The following is a 13,918-nucleotide window of genomic DNA, read 5'->3' as shown; positions in this document are numbered from 1 at the left end:
CCTGTCCTGCCCTTGTTTTTTTTTCTTTCTTTTTTTTAACATTTATGGCCCGCTGTTGTCTCCAGAGACTGGGCTTTTCACAGCATATTCAGGGGCAGGCAACTAGCAGATCACTGGCAGGTGTCAAGATCCCATAGTACACCTTTAACCTCACACAGCTTAAAAAAAGAATTGAAGCCTCATGAACAAATGGTGCGTACATGCAAAAATGTTGCTCACGTTCAGATTTAAGTGAACTGACCGTGAAAATGTGCAGTGCTCCACACTAAATTTGTGGTTGGTGTACGCACATTTCTAGGTCTTTGGAGCTGTTGGCGATCCAAAGTGATGATGCAGGGAAACTGTTAGTAATGTCAAAAATGGGATTCCTGAGACCAATAGTCAGATTAACAATAAAGAGATGAACAATGAACACACCCAGGTCTTTGTGATTGCATGAGTGGATATGAAAGTATGTTTGAAATGCTGCAGAAAGCAGTTAACAACAATGGCAGCATTGGTATTGCTATTAGAAGATAATGCCAATGGCGCTTTGTGCAGAGAAAGAGAAGGACTGGCTCATCAGCTGCTTTAGGTTCCCAAGGACAGTCCTTGTGGAACTGTGCATGGAGTAACGGCCACACTTGGAGTGTGACAAAGCCAGGAGCCAGGCCCTACCTGTGCCCATATATTTGGTCATTTCAGTGAGAACAGGCCTTCCGATCAGGACTGACCCAGTCAACACTGAGCTGAGCCATACTAGCTAAGGGGGATGGAATTATCCAAATGTCAGCAACATGTATCAAAATCCCACCCTGTTTACACTCATTTGCATTTTATTTTTTTTAAATTTTGCACTGATTGAGATGTACAAAACAAATGTGCATGGATTCAGTCGTGCGCACAGTTTCATACATCTGAAAGGTACTTTTTTGGATTTGATTGTACACCAGGTTTCTTTATGAAATTCACACAAGGCTTTGTGCGTGAGGCCCCTGGTCTGGTGGTGACCATGTGATTGAGTGTCTTTACTTTTATGAAATGCAGTCCACAGATAATAATCTGTTTTTTCCAGGATGACTTCTCTTTTCATTTTCAGTCATAAGGCCATTTTCAGTCCTGAGGCCACTGGGTCATGATTTTTCAAGGTTATAGTGCAGTTCTTTTTAGCTAAATGTTTATTTGTCTGCTAATGCTCCTATCTGTTTACGTGGGTTGTAGTTTAACTGACGTTCTTGTCGGAGTTAGCTGAGGGCAATTTAATTTCCTGATGATCCCCACTAAAGAGAGAAGGGTTTCCTCCCTTGGGAGCCAGGAGGAATGGCATTACCTGTTTATATTTTTAATGTTTACAAGATGACATAAATGCCTGCTGAGAGCACGGCTGAGTTGCAGTTCTAGATATTGTCTTTGCTGTTAAAATGGAGCAAAATACTATCTTGATAAACACAAATTAAAAACTTGGCGGTTAATTCACCTTGTTTTAGTGCCCTTGTTTTTCTCAGAGTAAAATTCTTGCCACTGATGGATTAATTATTTTTCCTCTCCTTCGATATGTGCTCATTGTCTCTCCTTTATCCTGGGATAATGCCTGCATAGGCTGGTTGTTGAGTGTGGCACAGAAAGGTCTATTGAGGGCGGTCCATATGGAAATAAGAACAAATACCTCACCGTCTCTAAAATACAATGACAATTCATCATTGTTTAAATTTTTAAGCCCCCCTTGTGCTTCACTGTGTCCCTGAATTTCCCCTTCCCCCATCTCCTAATGAGCGTTCCTGTTGGCTCCACCTGAGTTTTATTTCAAAGCTTTTATTTATTTTTTTTGCTGTTTTTATAACCAAAGATAGTGTGTGTGTGTCTGTGTGTGTGTGTGTGTGTGTGTGTGTGTGTGTGTGTGTGTGTGTGAGTACAGGAGGCGTTGAAGCAGAATTGCCTCCTACTGCTCTTTGTTAATACAGCAGGTGCACATTTTATCCCCTTCCATAGTTACATTTCTCAAACAAAACTAGAGCACTTTCCAGTGGCCAGTTTATCTTTTCTAAAATTTGGTTTGTTCATTGAGTCTTTACTATCAAACATACTGACATCTATAAACCTGTTTATCTCTTTACACACATTTAAAGGTATAAAGACATGAACGGGCTTTGAGTGATTAGTATTCACACAGTGTATGATGTGCATTATATTATGGAATTGGGGCTGTCCAGATAACTCCATCTCTGCAATGTAATTGCAGGTGATCCTGTACTCAGGTGACCGGGCTTATGAAGACTACTATGAACCCATGAGGGGACGGGTCCACTTCAACTCTGCTGATCCCAAGAACGGTGATGCCTCCATAAACCTGACAGGGCTCAAGTCTTCAGACTCTGGCACTTATCAGTGTAAAGTGAAAAAAGCTCCTGGCATCCGCAGCAGGAAGATGTTGCTGATAGTCATGGGTGAGTGACACAAATCGCCAAGTGCACATGGTAATACTGCATTATAACTTGCTGCAATAATGGTTTAAAGTTGATTGATACAAAGGCCAAAGTTTAGGCACAGATGCAGTAGAGCTATAACACCACAAAATCTACTTTTTATCTAGCGACATTGCCATCACTTCAAAGAATCCAAACCGAGGGCTCTTTGTCTTTCCATCTGTCCTTCCATCCATCCCGTACTGATTCTTTAATTATGAAAGAAATAGTGGACTATACACTATTTTAGATATGGTAGAGACCCATTTATGAAATTAATCATGACCTTAAGACTTAAAATTGAATTGCGAGGTACTTCACATTCACCCAGGCTTCCTGTTTTTATGTAATCCCTTCCAAAAATATAGTACATAACCTTCCTAGGGGCTGTATGGCTCATTTGTGTTGCATGTTGTGTGAGTAATTCTAAACTGATAATACTACACTGGGGGTTTATACTTGCGTCAGTCTTGATCAGTATAATTCCATTTTTAATGTTACATTCATTAAAGCCATACCATTTACATTTGAAGCCTAAAAATGAACGAGTGTACAAAATGTTTTTACAAATGTGACCAAATCCCAAAATCGGAGCAATCACCCAGTTTTATAGAGCATACAGAGAGATGGGTGACACATCACAGTTGTGTAAGTCATATGGAATATCACACACACAGTGTCCTTGGTGAGCAGGCAACGGATTAAATAGTGTCAAATTGCCTCCTTAAAAATCGTATTTACATGCAGAAAAATAACACGTGTGATTCAAAATTTTCTGAGTTGTAGTTTCTGTGCTCTTATCTCTGCTCTCTTATCAGAACAGTTTTCCCTGTTAGGAAGGGCCTACTACCTAAAATGGAAGCTGTTTTCGATCTAATGACTTATATACAAAAGTGCTAGTACTGTACCGACTAGTTTAACCAGAAATTCACGACTATTAGAAACCAATTTCCTCCCTTGTTGCATTGATGTGTGACAGAGTAACCCTGTAATTAGAGACTAATAATGTCCACGTATAATCTGATCATTAACTTTGTCTACGGTTGGCCAAACACAATAAGCCCTGTGTGGGGATTTTTTTATTTTCACAAAAACTGACCAACAACGTAGAGGAATCAAAAAGCTGCTGTAGCTCTCTAGATTGCTTTGGTTCCAGTTGAGCCACAGTGTAACATTCCACATTGGTGAGGATGTTTTTGAACTTGCTGACGTGTCAGTTTCGGCGTACTAAAACATTTGGTCACTCCCTTCAGTGAACTACACAATTTCCTCATAACCACCTAAATTCTAATGTGATGTCGAAAGCAACTGAATCCTTTCCTTTTAAAAGCCAGTGAAGGCTTCAGTTGCATCGGCATTGTGTCTCACACATTCATGCACTTAATGAATAAAAATAAAAAACATAGCTTTAATTAAACTAAATGTGTGAAAGTGGAATAAGTAAAATCTTCCCTAGCAGCTAGGGTGAAAAACACAGGCAAACAATTTTCCAAAGTCCTTTTTCCAAAGTTTTTATCTGTTACATATATAGGAAGAGTAAATGTTGCAATATGAGTTGAGTAATATATTTTGTGCTTGTTTTAGACTATTGTTTCAGAGTTATGCATGTGGTGTGTGTATACATTTTTTCTGGGGTGTTTTCTTGCACACCGGGGGGTTATTGTAGTGCCCAAAAAAAAATAAATCACTTTTATTTTATTGACTTATCCTAGATTATATTGTATATTAAAATACTGGTCTAAATGAAGGAAGAGGTCAAACAAATAGGGCAGGGATTTAGTCTTTATTATTACAATCTACAATGGCATTAATGTGAGTGAGGACATATTGTCCCATGAATGGAATTTAATTTTTAAGTTTAATAGTAAAAAGTTTTGATTTCTACACACAGGATTTCATCTTTAATTGGTCAATGTAATTAAAAAAAATTGTCTCTGAGCGGTCAAACATTTACGTATGTGTGTGTGTATGTGCATTTCCAACAGAGAGCAAGAGTTCTCTGTAATGTAATCGGACACATTGCTGTAAAGGCACCATCACATGATGAATTTGTTTTTGTAAAGAGGAAGCCTTTTCATTCAGTCAAAGTACAGAATCATGTACAACGTATCTGTGATGCACAAATGCAATTAACCAATATTGTTGCGATGCGGCCTGGATCAACACACCACTCATTCATTCTGACCAATGTGGTCAGCAACAGGCTACAAGCCCGCACGCTGTGGGATGGGGGGCTTCTTGGTAAATAAATAATTTGATTGCCCTAAAATGAAACCCCCTGACAGGGGTTGACCATGTGCGCCCCTAATGGGATTCTGGGTTCAGCATCATTAGTGGTTAGTGGTTAAAGTTAGTGATTTGCTGTCTCTAGCTGCTAGACTACAGATGCCACAAACATCTGCAACAACATTATTGTTGCCGTGTTTAAAGTATTTATGCCATTAAACAAGTGCATAACGTGTTACGCACTTGTAGGTGTAACACCTAACGTGAATGTATGTATGTATCCTTGAAGATGCCTTTCTGCTCATAAATATATACATTTTTAAAAAGTTAAAAAGTAGCTCCTTTTTTAACTCCCCATGTTCCCTTACCACCTCAGAATCTTTGACCTCATCTTTCAAACAGATAAATCTGCTAACTCAACAGCTGTCAGCAGCTAATATAAGGAGCCATACACTACAGCCCTGAGACAAGTTGAGTTGACTTTCACCTTTAAAAGGCACATTCAAAATGTCATAGCTCTGACATTTACTGTGTCTCATCTGAGTCTGTGTAGGAGCACAGCAGCAGCAGTAGCAGCATATGATGGGATAATGAGTTCAGAACAGTCTGGGCCTCCACCATCTGTCCATCATTACTTGTTTTGTTTTTCCTCTAGTTCTACATCCTCCATGCTGAATTCTTGCACTTATTAGATTAGTGGAGGAACTTGAAATAATCTTTGCAGTTGTGGCGGCTGGCCCTCACCGTCCACCTTTCACAACTGGTTCTGCTCTGCAGAGCTTCAATTCACTTTTTGCTGTAGACTCAATTATTGCCAGGCTGCATTGGTGAGCTGTCAGTGAATGTGCAACATTGACTTGGGCTTTTCAAAACATCACCCCTCATAGTATGCTTTCCTCATTTCACAATGTGTTTGGGTTTCACTGGAGTCCCTCGGCTTCTAGTTTGGACCGCTCTTTGCTTCCGATTCCAGATCAGATCTACTGCCAACACTCTGACAGGGAATTTTTTGCACATGTTCAGTGTTGAGACAGCTTAGACGGCACTATTTTCACCAAATGTTGTGTGTGGCACCTTACTTATAATTATCCTGAGTGACGCTTACCATACTGCCAGCAGCTTTAATAATTACTGTGATTGCTGTGTACTTTATGCCAATTACTGCTGCTATAAGCGAGGTAGAAAATTAACATTAGGTCATAGAATACTGACACATGACCTGGATGTTGAATCCAGACAGACATGTCGGCAGGATGACTTTATACCTGCGTATGTTGTTATCAACGTCTCTTATTTACTTATTTATTTATTTCTTATTTCAAAACAGTGAAGCCTTCCAAGCCCAGGTGCCATGCCGATGGCCCTACAGAGGAAGGTAAAGACGTTGTTCTGAAGTGTATGTCTAGTGATGGCACACAACCCTTGAAATACACTTGGGAAAAGACCAGTGACAACAAGCTGCTGCCGGCATCAGCTGTGATGGGTAAATATGCACAAGACCTGCAAAACAAGCGCTCAACAAGTTTAAAAGTCCCATATTATGCTACTTTTTTCCAAGAAATATTTATTTGATTTCCTCTGCTCTCAGATTAGCCAGACATGTCCCTAAAACCTCCTGTTTTGGCCCTACTCAGGACAAGCTGTTTTTGTGTCTGTGGCTGTGAATGCAAATGTCTAACCCTTCCCAGGAGGTTGTGGCTATCACTTCTCAACATCCAGGTGGTTGCTGAGAAATTGCAGTTACAAGCAAAATCACTCCATTCTGACACCCAGCGATTCAACCCGCCCTCCTTGGACCTGCATTGCACAGTGTCTGACACCTAAATTGCTTATAAAAAAAAAAAGCCCAGAACCCACCCATTTATATATGTTTGTAAATAACTTTTTTCAGTTTTCAAATATTGTCCCCAATGAATTTAACTTAATGGAAGAAATGTGCAGACTTGTTAACCCAGCATTTATTTTACGGAGTCCTGATTAATGGTTTAAAACTGGCATATGTGAGAGAGTAGAGAATGATAAAAGAATGACAAAAGAATTAGAACGCCCAGGCAAGAGGCAAAAATGGCTCGCATTTGCCTTGAATTCACAACTTATAATAGATTGAAATGGCTTGTTTGAGGGCTCATTCACCATGATTTTCACCACAGGAGAAATACGGAGAGGGTGCATTTATATAAACTTTAGGGGGTCTCCATGAACACCTTTAACTAATTACCTGTGACAATTATATAAAAGTGCATTTTCCATAATATGGGACCTTTAATGTTCCACAGGCTTTCTTTCTGTCACCGATTTATTAATGTTGTATACTTACTGCAGACCCTGTGAGCGGCACCATTAACGTGAAGAACGCATCAGCCAGTGCATCTGGGACTTACGTTTGTACAGCCACCAACCGTGTTGGTAGTGATCAGTGCATTCTGCATCTCAAAGTCACACCTCGTGAGTACCAAACGGACATATCCCAATTTTCAACTGTATGGTACTTACATATTTTACATATTTCCCTCAACTTCTTTCCCAATATCCACTAGCAAAATTTATGATGAGTTGCACTGAAATGAGACATTAATTAATCACATTAAATGCCATTTTTAGTCCTTACATTTTTTATTGTCCTCTTTATCAACGTGGTTGGACTAATATCAACCAAGTGTTTAAACAGTGGAGCTCACATGTCAGTCTATACATACTCTATACATGTTCATATTTTCTTTGAGTCTCTCTGCAGTTTAAAAGTGGTTCAAAAATATATTTAAAAATCTAATCATTTTGGATCTTGAGTCATAAACACCAAAGCCTTCAATCATTATGTCGTACATTTTGGACATTTTTAGTCATATTAGTGTATCATTGTGATATTTGGACTCCAAATGTGTTTTTCTGATCTGTTTGCAACATATTTATTAGACCTCCTATCCTTGTTTTTCCCTCTGTCATACAGCCCCCAACAACGGCGGCGTCATTGCGGCAGCTGTAATTTCTGTTCTCCTGATCCTCATCATTATTGCCGTCATCCTCTTCTGCTGTTACCGTTCACGTAACAGGAAGAAGTATGAGAAGGAAATCTGCAACGAGATCAGGTGCTCTTGGAATCTTGACATTTAGCGTAACTTTGAAACCTTCCCAGAACAGAAACATCCTTTTTGGTTAGCAGGTCATTTGATTATTCTATACATAGTACTTTAAGAAATGTGTATTTACAGTGGGGGGTGGTGCCAGGACACCTTCAGGGTACTACTGAGTTACCCTTGAGCAAAGTACCGGACCCCCAAATACTCACATAGAGCCCTGCCTTCATCCAAAAGCAGCTGGGATACAGGGTCACGGGGAGGGTGCTGTGACCCTGAGAGAAAGAGATAATGCCATCAAGAAAAAAAAATGATAGATTTTGGAGTCATAGGGCCCATTTTTGCAGTTATACGCTGTCGCACGCACACACACAGGCAAAAGTACCACCAACAGCCTCAATGACAAAGGGTTTTGTCCATCAGTGCAGTTCCTTCTCAAAATAAACAGCTGATGTCATCGGTTTGAAAGCTTTGTTTGCTTTGTGATCCATGTTGTGTCTGCAACTCACTGGCCCCCACCTGACGTTTATGACCCAACATTCCATCCGGTCCACAAGCTCAGTACAACCACTGGGCTTAGAATGGTTCTGTCTAAAACCAGCCATGCTTACAGCCCATGTTATAGGACAAAGGGAGCTGCACCACGAGTCTTGTCGGGTATACATAGAAACCCATATTGGCTGAAAAACCACATCACAGTGCTGTGGTTCTGAATCCCCAGTCCTCCCATTCAGTGTGATTGAGCATGTAAGTGGATTATTGGCCCGTATTAGTTGTTAATGTGATGGGTTCTTCTTTCAACCAATTACCGTATTTCTCTTTATTTGCAGTCATGAGGTGTGCAGACATATTCCATGTTTCCCTATACCATGCACCTGTAAAAGTTTATTTTAGCATCCATCACCTTAGAACAATGGTTTATCTGAATGAAATTCTGTTTCTCTCCAGAGAGGACGTGCCTCCTCCTAAGAGTCGGGTTTCAACGGCACACAGCTTCACAATGGGCAGCCAGCGTTCCTCCCTGGGCTCCATGTCACCCTCCAACCTGCACGAATATGCACTGAAGCCCCAGTACAACAAAATTCCCTCGTCAGAGGAGTACGAGAAACCTCCAAGTCACGTTCCTTTGCCCCCACCCAATTCTACCAAGATGGCTGGGCCCAACCTCAGTCGCATGGGTGCGGTCCCCGTGATGATCCCTGCACAGAACCGGGATGGCTCGATTGTCTAGCCTGTCCTCTTCTGGAGACGAGACTGTTCAAACAAGACTGGTAATGGATTATAGGAGCAGGACAGCCAACACAGCCAGAACCGGAGCTGGAGATGGACTCAGTTACATGACTTTAGTTTGTCATCAATAGGATTTAACTCCTTTGGCTTTCTGCTACGGAGAGAGGAGAGGAGAATATGGGGGATTGCATCAGAGCACATAAACTTTTTTATCAAATACACATTTAAAAGTTTTATGAATTTTTCTTTCTGGATTTTATCACTGAAACATAAATATAAACTAGAATGGTCAAACCACATATGATACTGTACATTGGAGAATGAGTTTTTATATATAATTTAGATGACCCTTGCTGTGTGTTCACTGCAGATTCTGCCCCCCCTCCCCGATTGGCCAGCTTTATGCATGCCTGTAAGTATAGAATTGCAGCTGTGGGTGAGCATAGGGGCACAGATATGAATCAAATGTAGTGATTTGATCATATTTTACATATTATCGAGCATTTCATGCAATTGATCAAATTATAATCCCAATATCAATAACAAATGGTGAAATAACGGACCGAGTGTAAAAATCTATGTGCTTCAGCTTTTTTCTGTTTTACCAATTGACCGCTGTCTAAACTGGGAGTGGAGAAAGGGATCAATATTGGCTGGTAGAGACCTGAGGGGCAGGTTACTGGTAATTGGCTGGAATATCACGTCATGACCAGTGTAAAACCTCCCTCTGCAATCTTGTAGGCATCCAAGGACAACTGTACTGTAGGGTTCACTAAACAGTTGCCTATGATTTTGTGTGGCTGTTAACAGGCTTCTTGTCCATGTTACCACTAAAGCACACCTGTCTACAAACACTCATGCATGCTAGTGCTAGATGAGCTGCATTCTAGTGTTCACTCAGGACTAACCACTACATCCGTCAGTCTTCTCTCTGTGCTCCATATGAAGTCCTGTGGCACGTCTGAAGCATCATTTGAGCTTTTTAATGAAGGATATGAGGAAAGTTCCCTCAAAAAGATTGTGTTTATCGTAATTCGCTTGCCAACTGCTGTGCTTTTGCCCTCAGTGAGAAAATAGTGTAAATGTTTTGTCTGAAGAGTTCAAGGGTCCAGTAAGGTAGAGCGTGCCTTGAAAGTTATAAATCAATTTGCTGACATCGTTATGAGGAGTGTGGCCCCAGCATTTGGATGGATGGTTGAAAATCCCCAAAACATGTCACTCTATCCATTTCGGGATGCTTGTGTCAGTTTTTATTCCAACTGGACGTGCGTGCTGAGAGCATCAGCAGTTGGCCATTGAGCTCAGACAGAGCTGTGCATGAGAAGCTTCAACTGCAACATCCTGTCGCTCCGTCTGCTCTGGATGGAAATGTTGGGTCAGTCTTCAGCTGCACTTATTACTCCTTAATTTTAGGATTCTTAGCCTCTATAACACTATTTTTTATTTTATTTTAGACAACAAACAATACACTCTGATGTTGAAGTAAGCAAAGATTTTTATTGCCTTATTCCTGAATTTAGTCTTCCTTGGTTCACCTCTTTACAGCTCCCAGCTGGAATCGAATAACTTCTATTGTGCCTTTTACCCCCGTTGACTTGTCATAACTCATCCACCAGTGTGCTTTTAAACCTGATTCTAGCTGCCTCTATTGGATCAAATGAAGGATTTTCAACACCTACATCCCTCATAATTATCCCTCTGTAGATGTTATCATTGTCTCAAAGGTTGGATTATTTTCGAAGGCATGTTCTTGAACTTTTAGTGCGTTGATTTCTGTTTGTTTTTATAAGAAATAGTTTTTCTGTACGTATAAATGCTGTCAACGTATCTAATCTGAACACAGTGGATATTCAACCTGTTTATATGTGTACCTGATGCTCTGTCATATAATAACATAACTGTGCTCTAACCAGAGAACTGCTGTGGGTCGTTACACTTGAAGTGCTCCCAAATTCCCGGCATTGTGTTTTTCATCTGTGACGTGAGAGGAGGTGACAGTAGCACAGATATTATACCATATCATATCATGCCAGCAGTCCTCCTGGCAGGTTCAATGTCCCGACTATGGGGGGAACCAAGAACTCGGTGAGCCAGCAAAAACAATGTCGGTCCCTTTTTTCCACTTGTGTTTGAGAGGGTGAGAGAAATCCCGTATATTGTAGATGAGGATCAGCCATGTAGTCTTCTAGTTAGTAGTCACCTGATGGAAAACTATAGAGCTCAACTACTAATGACCTTTAATGTAGCTTTGAAATCCACGTACTAATACTGTATAAAGATCTCTGTTGAGATGGTTTGTAAACTGTGTGAAAACCATTTATTTTCTTTTAGTGTGTATTTTTTTGTTGTGTATTTTTGAATAATAAAAGTCCATGAAATGAACAAAGGCAGCCTTGTTTGAGCTTGGAGGAGGAATCAGCAGCTGTTGATTTGAACCCAGATAAAACTCCCTTTTTTCCATCTTTCCAACTATTTTGACTCTTATTTATTGTAACCAGCACAGTTAGTTCCTCCCAGATTATAGTCTTTGTCTGGAACGACATGACTATTCTTTTCAACATTTTCTGAGCCTTTTTAAATCTTAAATACATGCATTTCCTTTACTTTGGAGGATAATTGTTGTGACGCTAGCTAAGACGAATCCTTTTTGTCCAAAATTACCCCAGGAAAAATTCCACGAGGCATGTTTGTATTCTGACCAGTCACCCTTTACACCATTTATAAACTTTAATGTGATGATTTTGACTCGCATTAATCAATACCAGATTATTGGACATGTGCTGACGACTGACTGCAACTTGATGACAGGTGGTCAATAAAAAGACCAAAGCATTTAGCGGCGATGCTGCAGTGTCAAGTGGATATCCGTTGTTATTATTGATGTCTTTGAATGAAAGTCCCCCCAAGCATAGTTCGGTCAATGGCTGAAACAATTCTCAGCCGTTCTGCATGTTGGGATGTGGAGGGAGGGTGGGGTTGGGGGGAGGGGGGGTTCTCATGTGCCAGGTTTGTTCAAGTGATTTGGCAGTTGAAGCTGTGCTATGAATAGACGTGGAGAGATGTATACGTTAATGAGGCTTCTGCGATGGCACATTCATTAAAAGCATATTAGAAATACATTTGGCAGTTCTCAGCATTTTTGAACGAATGCTGTTCTCACTGAATTAATGTGCGGTGCGATCAGACATCCCCCCTCCCAGCTCAATATCCATTTGTGACATTTGTTTTAACCTCTGTTCTCATTCAAATAGCTAAAGGGAGAGTAGTGTTTTTTGCTGCACCTGGGGATTTGTGCCTGCCTCACTCCCCCCAGCTCCCTCCCTTCTGCCTGGGAAAGGTATTAATATTTGCACAGATCAAGGAGGCCTTCGCAGCAGGAGGAAAAAAAAAAGAAAGAAGCTTTGTTGGTTTTCCAGGAGGGTTTCCTTGGCAACGTTATCTGGTTGTACACAGTTTAAGCTGGCTGCATGCAGGATGATTTATATTGTAAAATATGATTTGCTCCTTGCCAACAAAAGAGGTCTCGAAAAGCGCGGGTCTCCTGCACGATGCGCTGTCACAGATGTTAAGCTTTCCGCCGCTTTTAGAAACTTCAGTTTCGGAGAAGGTTGTAGGGGGAATTCTGGGTAGGGGAGAGAGCAATATGCATATGCATGAAGAGTGAGCTCCGTTGGCCCAGCAGTGCATTAAATGGTTTGCCTTGACAATTTAAGCACTTTAGATGTAAAAAATTACACAGATTGCGATATAAATGTATGCTTTTACCGCCCCCTCAGATGAATGACTGAGCAGCTTCAGCCACTTGTGAAAGCAGTGCAGTTTTTTTCAGATTGTCTTTAAATGAACACAGATTTAAATGTAGTCTTGAGATTTTAAATTTGAAGGAAATGGCTGCTTTTAATGCAGCATGTTTTTATGCTTTGGTGGTTCTGGTTCACAGGAAAATAAGAAACAACAGTTACTCTAAGAAAAAACAGTTCTTTTGAGACTTATGAATTTTGGCAGTCCTGAACTTTAAATGTGCAGCTGTTGAGCCACGTTCACTGAACAGGAATGGAACGAGAGGCAAAATATCAATGTGTCAGCGTGGAGACGCTGACCGCATTTGTATGTCGCCTGGAACAGCCTGCATGTCATGGAATGAAGCAGTCCCATGATTACTGTCCGCTTCTCCCATTTTCCTTAGGGCTCCTCAAGCTGCTCCGCCGCTCATTTGTAAACTGTCCTTATCTTCCAGTCTGAGAGGAAGAGGAGCTTTGGGAACCTTCTAGACCTCGCCTCTCTTTTTATCAATACAAGTTTCCTCATTGCCAGCTGACCTCTTGTGTATCCCACAGGTTTTTACCTGATCCCACTCACATTTTTCCACCTGTTTGACCTTTCCATGCGCACTTGAGGGAGGTTTTGCAGAGGTTCTGCGTTGAGTACGTCACGTTTTGAGTTTCATTGTTGCAAGATTCTCCTCTCAGGTGGGGGCAGGTCTGTATGGCTGGCTTAATGGATCAGTGAGGTAAAGCCCATTAGTCTGTATGACAATTTATTCATCTGGCAGGAACAGCAGCACTTAGCTCTGCGCCGCAGAAACGGCGCTACAGGTGAATGGAACTCATTCTAACACCGGTGGGGTGCGGAGGTTCGCATGCTTAGAGAGCAATCAGGTGCTGCTCCCGCCGTCAGGGCCATGCTGCAGCTCCACCCCAGAATGATGAGCAAGAGAGACGAGTCGTGCTTTTGTGATGACAGACCCAGGGTCTGGACGTTCACACGGCTCAGCCCAGCTCAGCCCTTCACACTGTTATTTGTATTTGGAACCTGCCATGTCATGTCATCAGGAGGTCACAATGATAAAGTGTAACCCTGGCAAATGGAATCTCACGACCTCAGATGATTGGGTCGTCTCTATCGCCCCTGCAGTGATGTACCAGACATGCGTGTCTCTCTGTCTCA

At 41.2% G+C, this 13,918-nt stretch overlaps 1 protein-coding gene across 1 annotated transcript in view; it reads left to right on the top strand.

Annotated features, from left to right (window-relative positions):
* The window catches only part of cxadr (CXADR Ig-like cell adhesion molecule), a 28,473-nt gene extending 17,120 nt beyond the window's left edge, over positions 1–11,353 (top strand). The window contains exons 3-7 of the mRNA XM_011619762.2: positions 2,219–2,423; positions 5,995–6,150; positions 6,990–7,112; positions 7,615–7,753; positions 8,690–11,353. Coding sequence (XP_011618064.1) covers positions 2,219–2,423; positions 5,995–6,150; positions 6,990–7,112; positions 7,615–7,753; positions 8,690–8,972 — 906 coding nt within the window. The 3' untranslated portion in view covers positions 8,973–11,353. The remainder of the gene's footprint in view (positions 1–2,218; positions 2,424–5,994; positions 6,151–6,989; positions 7,113–7,614; positions 7,754–8,689) is intronic.
* The last annotated feature ends 2,565 nt before the right edge of the window (positions 11,354–13,918 follow it).

The sequence above is a fragment of the Takifugu rubripes genome, chromosome 15 (assembly GCF_901000725.2).
Source record: "Takifugu rubripes chromosome 15, fTakRub1.2, whole genome shotgun sequence".
NCBI lineage: Eukaryota > Metazoa > Chordata > Actinopteri > Tetraodontiformes > Tetraodontidae > Takifugu > Takifugu rubripes.
Note: the sequence above shows the minus strand (reverse complement) of the source record. Positions and strands in the feature narration are given on the sequence as shown.